Below are 21,083 nucleotides of genomic sequence, written 5' to 3' on the forward strand. Positions count from 1 at the left end.
TGTATGTCGTCCGTAAACACGCCCTGTTCTTAAAGAGTGAGTCCGTCCGAATGCGGAGGACACGTGGGCGTTTCTACGGACGATGGCCGCATGCGGCAAAACACCGTGGCGTGCGGACCGCTCCGTAAGAATGCGGGAATATCCGCACCGATCAGAATAAGGGCCCATATTCGGATCTGCCGGATCCCAGAGATCCGGACCCGCTCATCTCTATATTTATGTACATTATACCGGCCGGTTATTATATGTGCTTTATTGTTGATTTTTTTTCTTTTTTTTTTATATGGATTAAAATAAGAATATCTTATCTTAATTTTGTTTTGGCTATAATTAGTTGACTCTTTGCAGCACATGTAGTGCCTTCTGAATCTATACACACTTCAAAACTGGTATGATTTTACAGTGTAAATGATTGCTGTTTTAAAAAAAAATGGAGATTTCTTACCAGATCTCTCACTTTCTGATTCTCTCATCCCATTAAACATCACTCTATATATAAAGGGGGACCCCAAGCCGCGCTAGTGACTATTCTAAGCAGCTCCTCAGAGAAGGATCTCCTGTTAAACAAGACCCAGTGATAGAGATAAAGACAAAGGAAAGATCACTGAGGGTGCTAGTGTCAGATCGATTCAAATTGACATTCAATGGAAAAATGCATAAATTAAGTTTTCAGTCTGGACACACCCATACCCAAATCTAACTCTCTCTGCACCTGTTACATCTGCCCCACCTGCAGAGCTGCAGTGTTTTGCCCAGTTGCACAGTTACTTGTCTCTTTTGCTTAGCTTCCACATCAGAATCAGAGCCACAGTCTTTGCTATGCTACTATGAAAAGAGCCGCGGATGCAGTTTGATAATCTCTTTTGGTCGTGCTGTTGTTGCTATATAATTGTCTTTTCAAACGGAGTTTCAAAAAAAAACTCCTGAAACATTGAGACGCTTTCGATTTTTGCCAGTAACACATTTGCATTAAACGGTGAAATGTGCTATTTGTTGCTTTCTGGTGGCGCATCTAGATTCCGACTGTTATTACGGATAAATAGATCTGCGTGTCAGCCCCCACATTGTTCCATTTCTGCAGATACATTTCATATAAAAAAGGCAGCACAGAGTTTACTTATTGGAATTAATGATGCATTCTGAAAAAGGGGAAAAAGAATCTGTGTTTGATCTCAGTGTTGTAATAAAGACAGACTGTGGAACAAATTACATTTGTAGCTGTGTCTTGCAATTGTTTTACATATCTTAAATGGAAACTTCAGCTATCAAATACTTAGCATGAAGAATTACTACACACTATCATAAATCAGTAAACAAACACTGAGCTAGATGGATGATCGCACGGTCTGGCGTATATCACAATACCGGCATCGCAATGGGAAAAATATTTATGGGTGTAGTCAAGTTTTTGATAAGGGGGGATGTGTAAGGGTTAGGAAACGAAAGACTGCTCCGCTGTGGGCTTGTTGCATTGCTTGCGATGCCTCCAATACAGTTGCGGGTGCTGGCGCTCACATGTCTGTTCTATTCTGTTCAAGGATGCCGGCGGTCAGAAGACTGACAACAGCATCCTTTAACACAGCCTAACCCACCATCTAGTGCCAAATTTAGGGCTGCATTAACAGTTTTAAAACTATTGGTCAAATTTGCCAAATCTCCAGTTTTTTAAAGCGGCAATCATTTACGCTGCAAAACCAGTTTGACTTTGCGGTGTAAATGATTGCCGCTTTAAAAAAACTGGCGATTTCTTACCAAATCTCTCACTTTCTGAATCTCTCATCCTATTAAATTTCACCCCAGATCTTTCTGCAAGATTCATTGCTAATCAGACTTCACAGATTAATCTATGAGAAGCAGTAATGATGAGGTCTACAGATCACAGGACTTACGCTTGGGGGTGCAGAACTTCAAAATACGGAACATGTGCGGAATCTTGGTGTTGTCCTGGATAATGGCCTGACAATTAAACATCAGGTATCAGCCACAATTAAATCCTCATTCTATCATCTAAGCAATATAGCCAGAATCAAGCACTTTATTCCATCAGAAGATTTGCCTTAAGTCATACATGAATTTGTATCATCGTGCCTTGACTACTGCAATGCTCTCTACCTCGGTCTCCAGCAAAAGAATTGCACCACTTGCAGATGGTACAAAATACAGCTGCCAGGCTATTAACCAATCAGCCCCCCTCCAGCCACATAACACCCACTCTGTACTCCCTTCACTGGCTGCCTATAAGATGGCGAATCATTTTCAAGATTGGCTTACTGACTTTTAAAGCTCTACATGACCAGAACGACAACTGCAATCGGTTTATGACTATTAACAGTACCCAGAATTTCCCTGAATTAATCTGGGGTCGAGCTTTCAGCACTGTGGCTCCAACTCTATGGAACTCACTTCCCCGCTCAGTTCGAGAAGCTTCACTCTGGAGACATTCAAAAATAGACTCAAGACTTTCCTGTTCACCTAAGCATTTCACTTATGTCCGTTGTTAAGTTGTTGTTTGTTTTGTATTTTGAGCTGTAAAAGGCTAATGCAAGCACATTGAGTCCTATTAGGAGAAAAGTGCTGTATTAATAACATTATTATTACAGATCATAACTTGCAGGATAGCCATTGATTACACAGATTAGCAAATCAGTTTGATGATTTCATCTTTAAAAATGTATAAAGAACATTATAACTATTATATAGTCCAAGTAAGTAGGTATATACTATATACTTACTTACTTGAAGAACCACAAGTCCGAGCATGCTGGGCATTAATGGCCATGCTGGGACTCTTAGTTACACAGAAGAACCAATAGCCAAATAAACACACATATAAATACAGAAATATATAACTTTATTACACCCCCCCCCCCCCCCCCCCCATACTATACTCACCTACACTATCTTGATACGTAGGTATCGGTTCCCTTGTCCAGTAGATATTCCATATTGGTACCTGTTGAAGGAAATTATATTTACCAGATCCTTGGCGTGGATCACGTCCTCTTCTTTCCCTGTAGGCATCCAGGTATTTAGCAAAAAACAAACCAAGCACCCGTACCATGCCGAACAGTCTATTTGTTTCCATTCAGCGCTTTTCACTCAGAAGTGCGCTATTGGCTGCCTATCGGCCTATCAGGAGCTGACTTTCACACAGAAACAGGACTCGTGTTCAACGGCACACTACCGGGTAGAACTGCATCGCCCGGTGATTTGGTTTCTGTGTGGAAGGGGTGTGAAAGTGTCTGAAAATGTTGTACAATTGGTTCATGTTATTTTTACTGGTGGTTTTGAGAAATATGACGCCGCGGGGAAACTGAACAAATGGATCTGCTTCTATAAATCAAGGCATTTGCATCCATGAACATCCCCCCATCCGTAGTCCCGCCATGTACAGCGCATTAATCTTCAGCGCGATGACAGTCGCAGAATATTACAAGGCAAAGCCACTTTCCCGAACAGACCCGTTTTGCATGTCTGCCACATAAAAATCTTCTGCTAGGAACCGCTCTGCCAAAACCCCCGGCATCCAACATCTGTGTGTTATCATCCCGAACCATCTCTGTATCACACCTAGTCAGGGGATTAAGACGTTCTCTGTCCCGTATCAGCCACATCTAACATTACTTTCACACAAGCCCACACTTGTCATATTATATGTCTGATTAGAAGTACCTGGATTGCTTGCAGATGTTTTGGGATGTCATGGAATATTTGATTAATCCTTCGGAGGGCCAGGTACACTGACCTCTAAAGCTTTAAAGGATATGCGATGCTGAGGATTATATGTCCAGATGGAGGTAAATTATGAGTGGCAGACTCAGCCTGATCTCGTTTTTATGTCTCTATGTCTATAAATTACTCCGAGGGGAAATGTGCACAGCCAACTGTGATATATAGCTGAACTCACAGACTACAAGCGAGAATGACAGTAAACTCTTCCCACCATGGTCTGGGACAATCTCCATTAACAGAGGGAGTTGGTGATTGAAAATTACATTTTTTTATAGTGTTGAAGATGCGGGAATAATGAAGGTGCCATAATGAACATCAGGTGCAAGCGCAATACAAGGCGTTCCGAAACCCTATAAATACATACTAGCCTGTTTTATTCAATGTCATTTGTGAACAGTAAAATTGAAGGACATTTAATGCCATTCTGTTTGTGCAAGAGGCCTAACTGTCTTCGTTGAGCCTGATTCATGTTTGAAAGTTAAGCAGAAAAGCAAGCGACTGGGAAATGGCATGCTGCGCTGCAGAGGGGCAGATGTGACATGTGTTAGAGTTAGGGCTTGGTTTAGGGTTAGCTATAGGTGTAGGGTTAGGGCTAGAATACTGTAGGGTTCGCAGCCTAGTGAAGAGGGTAAATGTCACCCTTGGGACAGCCTAGTGCAGGACAGGCCAACCTGTGGCTCCCCAGATGTTGTGAAACTACAAATCCCAGCATGCCTTGCCACAGTTTTAACACTCCCGTATAGCAAAACTGTAGCAAGGCATGATGGGATTTGTTAGTCTGACAACATCTGGAGAGCCACAGGTTGGCCAGGCCTGGCCTAGTGTTTAGTCCACTGACTTATCTGCGTATCCTGAACTCCATAAATGACATTTGTATGATTTCACCATTAAAATAAATGTAATAAAAAAGACTTGCGGGCAAATAGGATGCAAATAGATATGTACACAATGTAGTAATAGTAAGTAAAGAAAACTTTACAATACAGTATATTGAAATTCACATTGCAATATATATGATTGTGAATTGAGGCTTGGAACTTAATTCCATCTGATTGTCCATCTAGACGAGAGATATCGAGCCAGTGGCGTAACAATAGCCCCGCAGACCCTGTGGTGGCGGGAGGCGCTGTATAGGGGTGGGCGCGGGGGTCTGCGGGGCTATTGTAATGCCACTGCCACCTGCCGTGAGCTCAACTGCCGCCTCTGTGGCCGGAGCCCGGGACCCGCTTCTGCTTCTAACTCCAAAAGCCGCTTTAGCAGTACAGCTGTACCTCTGTGGTCCCGGCTCTAAACAGGCCATCACAAAATGTCCCCCCCATACAGCAGAGAACTGTCTGCTGTATGGGGGCAGACACTTTGTGATGGTCTGTTTACATTAGACGCTGTAGTAGCCAGGACCGGACAGGGGAGCCAGGACCACAGAGGTACAGCTGTACTGCTAAAGCGGCTTTTGGAGTGGAGGGGGGGGGTTAACTTTGCTGTGGGGGGGTGAGGGGGGTTATCTCTGCGGGGGGGGGGGGGCGCAATGCCGAAATGCACAATCACAATTTTCAGCAATCTGCATGCGTGCAAGCACCAGTGCACATGCACGAGCACCAGTGGCGTCACTAGGCAGGTGAGGGGGGGGGGGGGTGCGGGCGGCACCGGGTGTCACCAGTCTCTGGGGTGACAGTGTACAGCTTATTGTGTAATTGGCATCACGGTGTGCGGCATAATGTGTAATTGGCATCACGGTGTGTGGCGTAATGAACATCACGTTATGCGGTGTAATGGGCATCACGGTGTGCGGCATAATGTGTAATTGGCATTACAGATAAACAGTATTTAATGATTTAAGTAGCCTATAAAAAAATGCAGGGAAGAACTAAGCTGGACTGATCAATCAATTCATCTATAATACTGGAAGATTAGAATAGATGCGCTGGCACAATCTGCAGTTACACAATACAATCACGGTACAGGCTACGCCCCCTTCTGATAGGCCACACCCCCATTTTTCAGCATGCACAAGCATCCTATCTCCGGCTTATGGAAAGTTGGGGGGGGGGGGTTACACCATGAGTTACTACACCCGGTGACACCAACCCTAGTGACGATACTGACGAGCACCTAAACTATGGTCATGTTAGGGGAGAATGGGTCGGAGAATTGCGGCTAGGGATGGTCCATACAATGTAGGTGTGTCTGGACTGTTTGGGGGGGGGGGGGGCGGGCGGATGTGGCCTTGTTCTGTGCTGGGCAAACCCACAGGCTACCACCAGTGAAAAACAAATTTTGTGCGTGACTGAAAGTTTGCGCTAGAGCAGCTGTGAATGGTCTCTGGAGCTCGATAGGACCTACACCAAAGGTCCTTCAAATTGAACAAATGGAAAGAATTTGAGATCCTTAAACAGTACACAGCGCTAAGATTAAATACAAACATAATGTGAATAAATGGTGAACAAATCAATGTGCAAAAGGACAAAATCAGGAGTATTTCCCTTCCGTATATTTCAATGGATGAAAGGTAAGTATATCGATCCCTTTTCAATTAATAAAATAATTCTTAGGATGTGAAGTCCGTTTTTTTCATACGTATCTCAGAGTGATCATGAAAAATAAAAATAAAAACTTTCACACTTTTTGTGTGAACAAGTGAAATATAATAATAAAGTGATTTAGTTCAAAGATGCTTTGGAATTGAGGTGTTCTTTTTTTGCACAGGTGTCTATGGGGGATTTGCTTCTCCCTGGTTATGTGTCTAACAAGAAGTCTGGCTTCAGAAGCGTACCTCCACTCACATAGATATTATATGTTGTAATCCCATAAAGGTATCTTTTTTGTTATTAAAGCCCCTTCTAATTATTTGGCAGGAAGGATAGATAAGCGTACCCCCACTCACTGGTTACTAGGTGGGGTGACTCTCATCAAGGTATCTTTCGTAGAGGTTTTCTCAAAGTTATATTTCAAACAATAAATTTGTGTTGGCGTACCCCTACTCACATCCAAGATGGTGGGATGGAAGCACATAAAGGTATCTTTCTGTTATTAATTCAAGATGGTGATTCAAAAGGAATGGCGTACCACACTCACGGTGTTTTGGAATGGAGCCAGATGCATCAAGGTTTCTTTCTAATATCCAAAAAGGCCCTTATATTTTCAAAAAGGGTTTGGGTCTTTCAATGTGGATTTTTTTTGGGGAACCCAAAAAACAAGGAGAATAGTAGGTAAACTAGAAAACTTTAATTTGACAAAATGTCCATAGTTGGACTATGAATACATACAATGTGAATTCATATATACAAAATGGATAAAAAACATTCAAGGTAAAAAATTGACTTTAAAATAAAAAATAAACTAAAAAATGCAAAAAGGACCTGGTGACCCAGGAGGCAAAGTGAAAGCTACAACACAGTCACAAAAAACAGTAGATTCGTCCGGACAAAGTGAAAGGTTAAGGCGTCCAACGTTACCTCTGTAGGTCAGGCAGGTCCAAGATGCACAAAGTCCCCTAGTGTCAACGCGTTTCGGCTCTCTAAGAGCCTTTTTCAAGACATCAAGAACTGTCTGCTGTATGGGGGCGGACACTTTGTGATGGTCTGTTTACATTAGACGCTGTAGTAGCCAGGACCACAGAGGTACAGCTGTACTGCTAAAGCGGCTTTTGGAGTGGAGGGGAGTTAACTTTGCTGTGGGGGGGGGGGTGGGAGTGAGGGGGGGTTATCTCTGCGGGGGGGGGGGGGGGGGGGGGGGCTGCCGAGATGCACAATCACAATTTTCAGCAATCTGCATGCGTGCAAGCACCAGTGCACATGCACAAGCACCTAAACTGTGGTCATGTTAGGGGAGAATGGGGCGGAGAATTGCGGCTAGGGATAGTCCATTGGTCCATACAATGTAGGCGTGTCTGGACTGTTTGGGGGGGCGGATGTGGCCTTGCTCTGTGCTGGGCAAACCCACAGGCTACCACCAGTTGTAATTTTGAGAATTTCTACTGATACCGATTCTGGCCCAATGTTTATTAACTGTACAATTAGTAATTACTAATAGAAATTCCGATTTTCCTTACTTCATTCGCTATTCATAAAACTTTATGTACAGAGAACTTGAGAACTGGTGACAGTCATCAGTTTAAAAGACACTCAACGATATAATTTGAAGACAAAAATAGTATTTCGATAAAAGAGCGGTTTATGTTTTTTTCTGTCTTCCCACGCACATACAAGTATATAAAGATGGTGTAATATTTGTATAAAACGCTGTGAAAGACAAAGTATACTTATCATTGTAAGCCTTTAACATCATAAGTCAAAAAAGACTATAATATATTTTGCTATGACGGCCATGCAAGGACTTACGTCATCGATGTCACAATATTTATAGTTTATCAACTCCATTGCCATATTTTTCAATTTTATTTACCCCAGCCAGACATTACATTGATTGCAGAAGACAAGCAATGCTTCAAAAGAACAATTCTCAAATTAGATTGACGATACAAAATTTAAAAAATTGCCAGTTTCTCTCATTTTTAATAGATTTAAAAAAAAATTGAGGCCGTTGACCAGATGTTGCCATGTTGGACTACTTTTCTGCCTGTTTACCCATGCATTAGCCAACATACGTGTCTGAGCCGACACGATCATGTTCCATCCATTTATGTACAGTATGTTGCTAAAACACATTCAGATTTGAAATTATACTTTTTTTTATTTACAGTCTGTAAAAAGTCAAAATAATTGTTTTTGAACGTATAGTTGGTCCCTCACACTTGGTTATGCAACTTAAATATCAATCTATACTAGGAAAGTGCCACGAACATGTCCTGGGTTTTACGGCCAATGAAAACTGGTTTATATTGTTTGGCATCCGAAGACCTAGCATCGGCCACTTATACAGATGGCTGACAGACAATGGGACTGATTCAGACCTGATCGCACAGCTGCTAAAAAGTAGAACCCTGCAATCAAAAAGCCGTCACCCTGCCATAGTGAAATGCCACCCCATGTAATCCTGCGAACGGGCTGCGAAGATATCGCTGCAATTAGTTGCAAATCCATTCGCAACGATTCACTATCACTATGATTTTCCAGTATGTGCAGTCTGCGTAGCCCAGGACTTACTCAGCTGCTGCGATAGAATCAGGCTGATCAGGGGCGGAGCTGACGTCACATGACTTCCCCTCACACACCTGGCCACGCCCCTCACCATGTATTGATTCCCCAGTGTGTGCAGTCTGTGCGTAGCCCAGGACTTACTCAGCTGCTGCGATAGAATCAGGCTGATCGGGGGCGAAGCTGACGTCACATGACTTCCCATCACACACCTGGCCACGCCTCTCACCATGTAATGATTCCCCAGTGTGTGCAGTCTGTGCGTAGCCCAGGACTTACTCAGCGGCTGCGATAGAATCAGGCTGATCAGGGGCGGAGCTGACGTCACATGACTTCCCCTCACACACCTGGCCACGCCCCTCACCATGTAATGATTCCCCAGTGTGTGCAGTCTGTGCGTAGCCCAGGACTTACTCAGCGGCTGCGATAGAATCAGGCGGATCGGGTCCAGAGCTGACGTCACACATCCTCCCTGCAAACGTCCGGTGACACCTGTGTTTTCCCTGACACTCCCAGAAAACGGACGGTTATCACCCCCCAAACGCCGACTTCCTGTCAATCAACTTGCGAATGGCCAGGGGTAAAAAAAAGTAGCAACGTTTTATCGCAGGACGGCCTTGAGCATGAGCACTGCGGGCTGTACGCATAAGCAGTCTATCGATAATCGCCCAGCCTACAAATTCACAGCCGTGCGATAAAGTCTAAAAAAAGCCCAGTGTCTTAGCCAATAGTAAATAGGATGACAACAAATATTTGACATACATATGGGCAACATGGTGAAAATGTCAACACAAGCAATAGGTCGACATGTACAGATCAACATTCGTTTTCGAGAGGGGTTGTCCTTCATACTTTACCATCTACGTGGACTCCGACTGAAAATGGTGGCATGCTGGTAGCGTAGCAAGGCACCTGGGCCAATGCATGGCGAGGGAAGCCATGTGAGGTGATGCGGTACACTTACTGGTAGTCCACCTGCTCAGGTAGGTGTCTACATTGATGCCATTTTTTTAAAAAACCTCCTGTTGACCATTTGATGTGTTGACCTTGTGTTGACCTTGTGCTGACAGTTGGGATTTGAGCGCATTGTGAGAAATGTTGGGATTCCAGCGCCGGTATTCCAACTGCCGGCAGACCAACCGCCGGTATGCCAACCGATCCCCCTAATTCTGGAGTGACCAAATGACAGCACAAAGATTAATATTTCCCACATATTGTATCAGTCTATCTATGCAGCTACATGCAACTGAATCCACAAATGATTCTACAATATAAAATCCCATTCCGCCTGGAAGGTAACAGATCATCCTATCATGAATCGGAGACGGGCTTTGAATATAAATGTTGCAGCATCACATTTGAGCGTGTCCTTCTATGTATAACAAGTGCTTGTACCATCGCTGAGTCAGAGCTGCTTTCTGATAAGATGGGACTTGTACGCTTGCCATCTTATATAATCTTGTATTTTCTGCTGCAATATCTCTTTGGTTGGGTACGGCTGGATCTGCGGAAAGACCATAATGGCAATGAGGAAAATGCGGAAATAAAAAAAACTATGGCTTAATATGTCAGTTTTTGCAATATGCAATCTTTATGAACTATTAACATAATTTCCCTGAAGAAGTTGTCAAGTGATGAAATGCGTAGGTATCTCCAGGGGAAATTCCTCATCAGGACCACCGAGAGCAGTGGCTAAAACAATGTTGTAAAAGGTAATATGAACTGGGAAGGGTGGCAGGTAAAGTACACTTGGCAAAGTGGCGGATCCTGGGGTGGGGGCGGTCAGTACTGCTGCGCAGTTCCCAGCAGCCACCCTGGACTTTCTGTACAGCAGTATGTTCTGAGCTATGGAGAGACTGCAGCTGTCTCCTCTCTCTACTGACCCTCCAACTCAGATAAGTACTGTAATATTTGCTAAACCTTCCCCTTCTGCAGCCCAGTTCATGGCTAGTATACTGTACTAGAGGTAGACTATTACACATAGGGACTAATTCTGGTTCACTCGCAAAAGCAAATTCTCTCTCTAATGGACACAACCATGTGGGGCAGAGGTAACACGCGCAGAGAGATTGAGCCTTAGGTCCTGGCACTTGTGCCCCCCCCCCCCCCACACACACACACACACACACACACAGAGGTGAGGAGCAGTGTTAGCCTTTTGGTATATAGGATAAGGTGTTCTGTTTGTTTATGGATTAAGGCATTTTATGTCAGGTTTATTATTGTTAGTTAGTGTTACTGAGTCGATAAACTCCTGGACTGTTGTTAAAAAAGTGTCAATTTTTGCTGCACGGTTTTCATTTCAGTATTGATGTTTTTCAAGAGTCTTCTGTCTTTTATCAAAGATAATTGCATTAGCCGAGGGAACGGTTAGCAAGGCTGTTGTTCCACCGATGCATAAACCTTTTGTCATCAGGAGACCTGGAAATCCTTACATCTGCCTGCACGCATGGTCTGCCGCTGGTTTGAATGAACATTGATTCACTTGCCTCAGAACGGGGACAGGAGCTGTTTTCTTCGACAGGATTATGTGGCTCTAAATATCCAACGTCTGGCACTAAGACAAGCCAGAATTGGGCAGATCAGCTGACAGACCCAATAATTATATTTTACTAGATAAAGGTCACTCAAAATGCTGGGTACTTGTGTATCATGGGCACCCGGCAAGGCGACATTATCAGCGAAGCCTAGCCGGGCGCCCTGCTAATATGTGTGTAGTGCATTATACTTACCCTCAACGATCTCCCCGGCGCCAGCGTTCCCCCTCCTACGGCACTTCCCTCCTAGTTAATGATCTCCCTGGCGCCAGCGTTCCCCCTCCTACGGCACTTCCTTCCTAGTTAACGGTGTCCCCGGCACCAGCGTTTGCCTCCTCCGGCACTCCTGGGGAAGCATCACATGGTTTCCCTGCTCCCCCAGCAGCAATACGCTAATTGCGTACATTGCTGCCACCAGGGAGTGTCATGGAGGAGGCGAGTGCCGGAAAAGGGGAACGCTGGCGCCAGGGACACCGTTAAGTAGGAGTGACATGAAGGAGGCGAGTGCCGAAGGAGGGGAACGCTGGCGCCAGGGACATCGTTGAGGGTAAGTACAATGCACTACACACATACACACACACACACTATCAACACACATTTCCTCCACTAACACAATCATATCCCCACTATCCACGTCATACCCCCAGTGTCCACGTGGGCATGGAGTTAATTTTATAAAGTGTGGCGGGAGCAGCAAGCCACCGAGCCCAAAGCGTGGCGAGCGCAGTGTGCCCCGCGAGGGGACGTGGATACAGCATGGTTTTTTGTCTATGTCAAAATGAGTGCCATATAAGTGTACCATGTTGCATCCCTCGCCATGCTTACCATGAGATGCCCAGCGTTTTCTTGGGATAGCCCATGAAAAGCTGGGCGTTTTCATGGGAGAATCCACCGGCCCGCCGCCTCACGCCCCTAACTCTTGTGTGTTGTGGCTGCACATCTGCATACACAGTCGTGAAAAATCGGTCCCCCGTGCAAACGCGCTGGGTAACGATTAAACCAGAATCACCCGCATAGTTTATATACTTGTTACCAGCCTATCTAAATGACAGAATAACGTATCAGTAATGTCAGCACTAGCAGCTGTGCCAAAACGAGAAGCACTTGCCGTTGTGTATCATCTAGTGACCAACCACGTGCAAAACATTTGATTCCCCCCATAAAGGCGAGGAGCAGAGTTAGTCTTTTATTATATAGGATATATTTAACATACAGTATATACCACTTTGGGGGCGGGATGCTACCGCAAAATTATCACATATGCACTAACATATGCGATAATTATTGCAAAGGACATCTCTTGCATTAAGAGCTGCCCTTTGCGATGTGCCCGGTGACGTGTGATCGGTCCCTGGCGGCTCTCCCCCCTTCCCCTGCTCAGATGGCTGCAGGGGCTTCTGGGCCCTGCCTCCTCCTCCCTGCACCCGGAAGAGGAGGCTGCCCGGACAGAGGGGGGAGCGCAGATCGTCGAGAGTCGCACGGGGCGGCAGGGAATGTTTGTAGAAGCCCATAGGCTTCTACGGGGTTACGCAGCGAAGCCCCAGTGATGGGGCTTTACTGCATATGAAAATGCGGTTAAACCCCCCGAAAATGTTTTTACCGCATGTTTTGTTTAGTGCGTCTCGCCCTGGGTGAGCAGTCATGTCCTCATATACATACTTCTTGCTATATTATATATGAATATATTTAATAAATGCACTTTATCCACAATTAATTACAGATTTATTGTAATAATTTAGTCCTAAAATCAAATGTGCACTGTTTCTCTAATTTGCATATTGTCTTATCAGCCGCCTCCTCTCTCTCTCTCACTGTCCAATGTGCTGCTGCCGCTGAGCTGTTATAGGATGGACATCACCTTGACCGCCCCCACCTTCCCAAAGCCACCTCTGTGCTACAGCCAGCAATGTTCCATCTAGGATCTTTTTCACAATTCTTTTGGGACGGACAGGGCCATTTAGAGCTAAGATGGGCCTTGACAGTACCCAGGCCCACCACAGCTCCCGGTGGCCCTGTCCAGCACAGAGCATCACACTTTCGCTATGAGTTCCCGGACATTGCAATCCTGTCCACGCACTGACTTTGTAGCCACACTTTATCTTTCCCTTGCAGTATTTTTTTATCCTTTTTCTTGATTACTTCTGGAACTGTTCTGCTTCCTGCACTGTTCTGCATTCTGCTCACAGACGTACAAATGCTGATATTTTAAAATTGTTTTCAATTGCGACAAGCTTGCTTCCCCAAACAAGTATACCCTTATCATTATGCATGCAGTTAATCTGCAAAGTCTGTGGAATGCTAATAATATTTCACATATAAATCTTGTTTAGCGACGATGTTTACGAAAACATTTCAAAACTTAATTTTAAAAGTTTCAGGCGACTGCTGCGCCGGTGGCACATTCCCGGTATCAGCCTCCATGTCTGTAATCAACAGACAGGTGTCAGACTTAATGGAATCATGATGTCAGATACACCCTACCCCTGTCCCCATTCGGATTACACGGACCACTGAAACAAACTGCTAAGCCTGCATTACCATCAGAATATGTTATAACTAAGTGATTTCAATTAGATTTGGGTGTTTAATCATATAAAAATTGAAAGGGGAGATTGCCGGCGTCACCAGCTTCAGTCGCAAAGCCGGGGAAGTCAGTTTAAGTTACATGTGATGCTCGGAATGTTAATGTTATTTATCTAGACTGCAATCACAGGCAATACACTTAGAACTTCGAAGAAAATTATAGTCTTCCGATAGAAAAATAATTTATGCCCTCTTCTTTTTCAAGTAGGAAAATGTTTGTGAACAAACTTAATGTATGTACTGTAACACTTGTATCCCTCGAACATGTAAATGGGGATGTAAGGTATATTTATCGACAACCAAGCCCGAAGCGTGGCGTGCGCAGCGAGCCCCGCGAGGGGACACAGAATACATGTCAAGTAATCCACGTCCCCTTGCGGGACTCCCTGCACTCGCCACGCTTCAGGCTCGGTGGCTCGCCACACTTTATAAGATCAACTCCACGCCGACGTGGATAGTGGGGGTATGAACAGGTAGGGAGGACGCGTACCCCGTCCCCTTGCCACGCTTCGGGCTGACGTGGATAGTGGGGGTTTGAAATGGAGGCATTTGCCAATATGTAACATGGTGCACTGGCAAATGCGTCCTTTTGCGCACTGCACCCCCCTTTGTGCAGGAGACGCAATCCCTACCAAACCCCTAACCCTTTCCATCTCCCCGAAGTGGACACAGGCAGGGTTGCCGTACCCTGCTGCAAGAATTACTATGACACACAAGCATCTGAGACGCTCATGCATCTCAGACAGATGAAGCACCGGCGCCCGCATGATCCCCTCTCCGCCGGTGTCCACCATCGCAGGGGATCTGGCTGTTACCGGCGCTGTGTGAGAGGCGCTCACTAGGATTGCCAGGGACGCCGGGGACAGAGCTGCAGCTTTGTGGGAACAGTACGGTGTCTACGTTGCCTGATGGGGACACTGCGCTGACTACGCAGTGCTGCCGCAGGGACACTACGCTGTCTATGCTAGGCAGCCGTTGGGCTACGCTGACAACGTAGCTTAGCCTACGCTGAAAATGTAGCGTAGCCTGCCACCATGAAACTACACAAGTACCGCTACCTTATATAGGAAATATAATCTTTTTTTACACAACATTTTAATTTGAATTTATATAACAAATCTGAGTGACGCTGGCATTTTTAGCGGATACAGGGAAAGATGCTCTAACATCCGCGCCCCCCTACCGCAAACATAATTATCGCATATGATCTCTTGCGTTAAGAGCTGTCTTTTGCATTGACCCAGCGATGAGCGGCGGGTCCCGGCGGCTCCCCTCTTACCCGGCCTGGATCATGATGCTGCTGCTTTGGGTGGGCTCTCCTCCTCCCTGCACCCGGAAGAGGATGTAAAGTGCAGGGAGGAGGAGGTCACAGGTCTGGGCAGCACAACTCTGTGCTGCCCAGACACAGGTGAGGGCCGGGGGGTCGGTGCGGGGCGTCAGGGGTCGGTGCGGGGCGGCGGTGGGTCGCGGTATAAGCCCATAGGCTTCTATGGGGCATTGCTAGATTTTTCTGCCGATGCGGTAACCCAGAGGGGGATGCTTAGAGCATCCTAAAATGAGGTAAAAACCCGATAACGGGGTTTTTACCGCATTTTTAGTTTAGAGAATCTCCCCCACAATGCCTGTTCCCAGCTTTCTTTCCTTATCTTCTGAAACTTTCCCGTGTCCTACGGCAATAATGTAAATTGCTTCCGCCCTGCCATTTATCTGGCCTCAGGTTCCCTGTAATTTTATAGTAATACCTTCTGTTATCATTTACCAATGTATGGGTGCACATTTCTTTGGTTCTAGCCTCAAGGGCCTTCAGTGCACATAATAAAGACACTTTCCTACATAACCACGTCTTTGAGTGAATGGAATAGCTCAGCCGCGATCCAAGCCTTTATCTGAAAGGTAAAGGGCCCCTGTAATATTGATAGTTCAGCCCTGATGGAACAGAAAACCTAAGCACATTTAGGAGCAAGCGGCAGAAAACGATTGAGCAATCAGAGAGGTTTTTATCCCACGCCGGAGTCTTCGTCCAACCGTCGGAATTTAATCTAGATGAATCTGCGCTGATCGACAGAGCGAGCTGCGTAAGGGCTCTTGTCCTAGAGGTGCAATTGATGAGGCAGCCGACGGAACGCTGGCAGCTCTGTTAATACAGCAATATCAAGAGAGTGAGTTTTAGGGAACATTGCTGCTTCTGTAAGCGCTATAATTTACTGAGAATACAATCGAATGTTGGTGGAAAAGGTCAGCGGTATTAAATATATGTGGTAAGAAAGTTTGACCAAGGAAAACATTCTTAATCCTCCGTGAGAGATGTTCAAAATACCTTCTTAAACTGCCAGAGTCGTTGACATTTGTTATATAAATTCAAATATAAAATGGCGTTAAAAAAAAAAAAAAGATTTACATTTCCTGTATAAGGTAACATTACCGGTCATTGTGATGAATACAAATGTGGCAATTTTCACACCTATTTTGACAAATTCACTTGGCATTCTAAGGGTTAAAGTATATAAGAAACTGTAAATAAATAGTATACTTGATTCTTGCATTGTACGCTCTGTATAGATGTCCTTAGGATACGGTATAAGCAGGTATATATATATTTATGGAAGATATAAATGGATAAAAAACGTCATCAGTGGCATCTTAAAAGCTGGGATGTTCCATGTGCGGCGGGTCCCTCTCCCTCACCGGCCAGTGGGCACCCTGCTATCCAGAGGCGTAACTAGACCTGTATGGGCCCCATAGCAAAACATTTTAAAGGGCCCCCCAGCACTCCGCCAAAATGAAGGTGGGGGGATCACAATAGTAAATGGGGAGGGGTATGACAGAGTAGAAGGCAGAACCAGACATGTTGGTGTGTGCCACTGGGCTGGGGACGGGGATGGTTGGTTAGATGGGGGCACTGGGCTGTGGGATGTTTGGTTAGATGGGGCACTGGGATGGGGTATGGTTGGTTAAATAGGGGGCACTAGGCTGGGGGGGAGGTCAGGGAGGAGGGGGGGGGAGCATGGATTTGAAAGAGTTGTAGGTTAACAGCAGGCCTTTAAAGCTCCTGTGCCCCAGCACTGCAGTGCAGCCTCACTGGCACATCAGCGCAGTCTCCTGCTCCTCCTCCTCCTCCCACTCACCAGCACTGCAGGAGGTCTCCCTGTCAATGCGGTCTCCAGCACACTCTTCCCGGGCCGGGTTTCATGTTCCACGGCGCCGAGTCCCCAGCTCCCGCTCGCCAGCGCTATAGGACTCTGGGGGGCATGGTGACCGCTATCCCCTCTATACCCGCACCTCAGCACCCATTTCTATGCAGACGGCTGCCTCACCTTGTCCTATGACAGCCAGCAGCCCGATCCAGCACAGTCCGGCAATGGCCATGTCTTTCCATGCTGTACCTGCCCCGCACTAAGAGGAGCCGTCATTGATAGCAGCATTTGGCTCCGTGCCAACTCCTCCTATAGCTGTCTGTCCACGAGCAGCAGGAGCGAACACCCGCTGGGTGAGCCTGATACACGCGTCAGGGTTACCACATAACAGACTCTGCGGCGCCAGGTCTAGAGGAGTAGAGATGGGCGGAGGAGGTGACTGGCCGGGAAACAGAAAAGGCAGCTGCAGTGCCCTCTACTGTGAGGTGGTATATGCAGATGGCCTTATCTGTCTTCAGTCCCCGCCTCCTTCCCGAATCTCTACCAGGCAGGCTGGGAAGAAAAATCCGCCATCCCCCAACCTGGTGCTGCAGCGGCTGCACCGGACTACTAAGTAAGAAAATATATAATAATTATTTGAAAGGGTGCAGGGGATTGCCTGCTGGGCCCTCGGGCCCCCCCAGCGGCCAGGCCCCATAGCAGTTGCACCCCCTGCACCCTCTATAGTTACGCCACTGCTGCTATCCCATTCTGCAGATGCCATCTTTCCTTTCACAGTAATCTGCTAAGTTGGTGAGAGGAATGCATGCATTAAATACATTTTTGCAGAGCAAGGTCATTGAATGTAATGGGGTGCGGAGAACATGCCCCTTCCCAAGATGCCATGCTCCTTTTTAGAGGGCCTATATGGTGTGATGAGTGTCTCTGGCCACAGTGACTCCACTCCATACACCTGAAAGACATTACACCCAATCATACAATATTGAGGAATTGTATGATGGATTGTATGCAGCTTGTGTGCACATCGTGTGCACACAATCGTGCAATGCCGGCCCGGGGAGGTTGGAGGATTGGTCCTCTGATCTGACTTCAGTTGGGATTGGGAGCAGATTGCATGTGCTTTTAAGCACATGCAATTTGTCATTAGATTGCTCATACGACCGGGGTCACTGGGTATGGAACATTGGATAGACAGCAATTAGGTCGACACCACTAGGTCGATATGCATGAAGGTCGACATGGGTTAGGTCAACAGGGTCAATAGGTAGGCACAAGCATTAGGTTGACTTGGGGAAGGTCGACATGGGGTTTTTCACTTTTTTTGTCCCCGAATTTCAACACAGTTGACATGGACACTGATACATAGCACTGCGTCTTTTAAAATGGCTCGCTGCGCTCAACACGCTATTTTATTCTCCCACCACGCTCTAGTGGATGGCAGGGCATGAAATACCACCTGTCGGCACATGTCAAGTGGATGGTAGGGCATGAACTACCGACTGTCAGCACATGGCGAGTGGATGCTAGGGTATGAAATATCACCTGTCGGCACATGTCGGGTGGATGGTAGGGCATGAACTACCGACTGTCGGCACATGGCGAGTGGATGCTAGGGTATGAAATACCACCTGTCGGCACATGGCGAGTGGATGCTAGGGTATGAAATATCACCTGTCGGCACATGGCGAGTGGATGCTAGGGTATGAAATATCACCTGTCGGCACCTGTTGGCGCAAAAAAGTTAAAAACCTCATGTCGAATTTTTGACTGTCGACCTTCCCCATTTCCACTTGACAGTTGGACACAATCATGATTGTAAACAGATCTTTCTGTTTTATGGCAACCTTAAGGGCGGGATGTATTAAAATACACCGCCGCCCCTTGCACCGATGTTGATCAAATATGTACTAGCATATGCAATCAACATCGCAATGTGGTGACGGAGGCCCCCCGTGATAACTGTGAGGTCTCAGGCACCTCTCTAGGCTCTCCTCACTCCCCCAACGCCGAGAAGCAGAAGCAGGCTGTCCCCGGAGCCTCCTCCTCCCCCCTCTGAAGCTGGAAGGACCTCCAACTGCGTTTCTAGGGAGAGCAGGAGGAATTTACCTTCTGGGTCCAGGCTTCCTGGAGGAAGGTATGCCAGGGGACTGGAGGCTGGCATCTGCAGCAGGGGTCGCCGGAGGTAGCAGGATGCGGCGGGCGGCGATAACAAGCCCATAGGCTTCTATAGGGTATAAGGAGCTACCCAATCTACTGCTTAGGGACTATGCTAATAACAATTTTTTTCCTGTTGCTGCGGTGTTAGACAGCGCTGGGGAAAATGTATTCATTGAAACCATTGAACCACAACTTAGAATCGGGGCATATTGACAGTTGTACCGTCAGCAAATCAATTGACGGGAAAATTTATTAAGCCTGGAGAACTCATAAAGGGGAAGGTGATAACACACCAGCCAATCAGCATCTTTCCCAGCCAGTAACTTGACACTTAGGATTGGCTGGCGCAATATAACCGGTCACTTTGTCACCTCACCAGGCTTAATAAACCTTCCCCTGAGTTTGATAAACTTTCAAACCGTTTGGCTATTGGATATTCCTGATCATTTGTTATAAAGAGCATCACGCGTTCTCCTCAATATTGCCCCAGTCCCCCGAAACGATCATTAAACAGCCCCGATGTCAGAAAAGCCTCTATACCATGTTACATAAAGTACAATAGAAAGAATAAAATACCTACTTTAGGTAAAACATTTCATCCCATTTTTTTTCATGTCACCTTGAAACTAAATTAATATATTACAACATATTTCATTTCACTTGAAATGTCTTCATTAAATGTCCCCGAAAATGTAATTCAGTATGAAAAAAATAAAAAAAATGTGAGACTGACTTCTGTGACTGGAATTCTTAAATTCAGGAACACGATAATTGAGGATAAAATGAAGAGATATGAAGGTTATAGTGGAAACAGACATTTGTTTTTTTGCTATTCTCTGTGAATAATTGAATATATTAAACATTTTGAAACATTTAAGGAAAGGCAACTGTCCAAACAGAGGGTGCAATACCTTAAGTAGGCTTAAGTATTAATTATAAAAGATTTGCCGAATTTAAGTCACTCCAGGAAACTAATGAATACAAAACAGATAATTACGCCACAAGTGCAGTCATAATGGCCTCAAGGGATAAAGGTTAAAGTAAAAGTGATTAACTAAATCATTGGAAAAGCAAAACATAACATAAATGATTTAGTACTAACGAGAAACTAAGACATTCTGCTTGTGTTATAATTGATTGCATTTTGGCAACGAAATGTAGATTATGGTAAGAATTTGGTAAATTTGGTTAATCTGGTTGGTACATTTATATGGCCTGAATTATCTACATACTCTATGCAGGCCTAGGTAATAATAATGATAATAATAATAATTTTATGTATATAGTGCATACCTCCCAAATGTCCCATTTTTGACCCTGAATCAGGGTTGCCATGTTATGCCCTACATGGAAAGGTCCACATGAAGAACATCTGTCCATGGAGGTTCCATCTGAGGCAGCCATTTTGTGTGCACTGCGTAGGTAACCTGTGTAGCGCCAGGTTTTGCCTTGTAAGTGAATGCACCTTTAAAAAAGCATCCGAGTTCAGCCGGCCAAACTCGGGCATCATTACATCCCGCCCTAAATGCCAATGGAGAAGGGGGTGGGGACAAGAGGCCTTCCAACCGCCACTGGCTGTATGGATCACAAAAACCCACATACTGTAGGTGTTACTGTTTCTTTACAGTCCAATTTGCCTACTGGAGGTGAAAATAAACACTTTGCCAACAATTGGGAGGCAAATAATGCCCTCCCTTACCAAATGTGGATCCTGGGGTCCCCACTTTGCTTGGGAGATGAGTTTGAACATATCATATCTCTCAACTAATTACATATTTATATTCCATGAAAATTATATTGTGATTACGGGGCATATTTCTCACAATAGACAACACAGAAGCAAGGTA

At 45.6% G+C, this 21,083-nt stretch overlaps 1 protein-coding gene across 1 annotated transcript in view; it reads right to left on the reverse strand.

Annotated features, from left to right (window-relative positions):
* Nucleotides 1–7,471: 7,471 nt before the first annotated feature.
* LOC146058571 (cyclic nucleotide-binding domain-containing protein 2-like) overlaps nt 7,472–21,083 on the reverse strand; it is a 161,661-nt gene continuing 148,049 nt past the window's right edge. Inside the window, exon 15 of the mRNA XM_083170851.1 lies at nt 7,472–10,329. Coding sequence (XP_083026977.1) covers nt 10,231–10,329 — 99 coding nt within the window. The 3' untranslated portion in view covers nt 7,472–10,230. The remainder of the gene's footprint in view (nt 10,330–21,083) is intronic.

This window comes from Crinia signifera, chromosome 2 (genome assembly GCF_055691185.1).
Source record: "Crinia signifera chromosome 2, ASM5569118v1, whole genome shotgun sequence".
Taxonomy (NCBI): domain Eukaryota; kingdom Metazoa; phylum Chordata; class Amphibia; order Anura; family Myobatrachidae; genus Crinia; species Crinia signifera.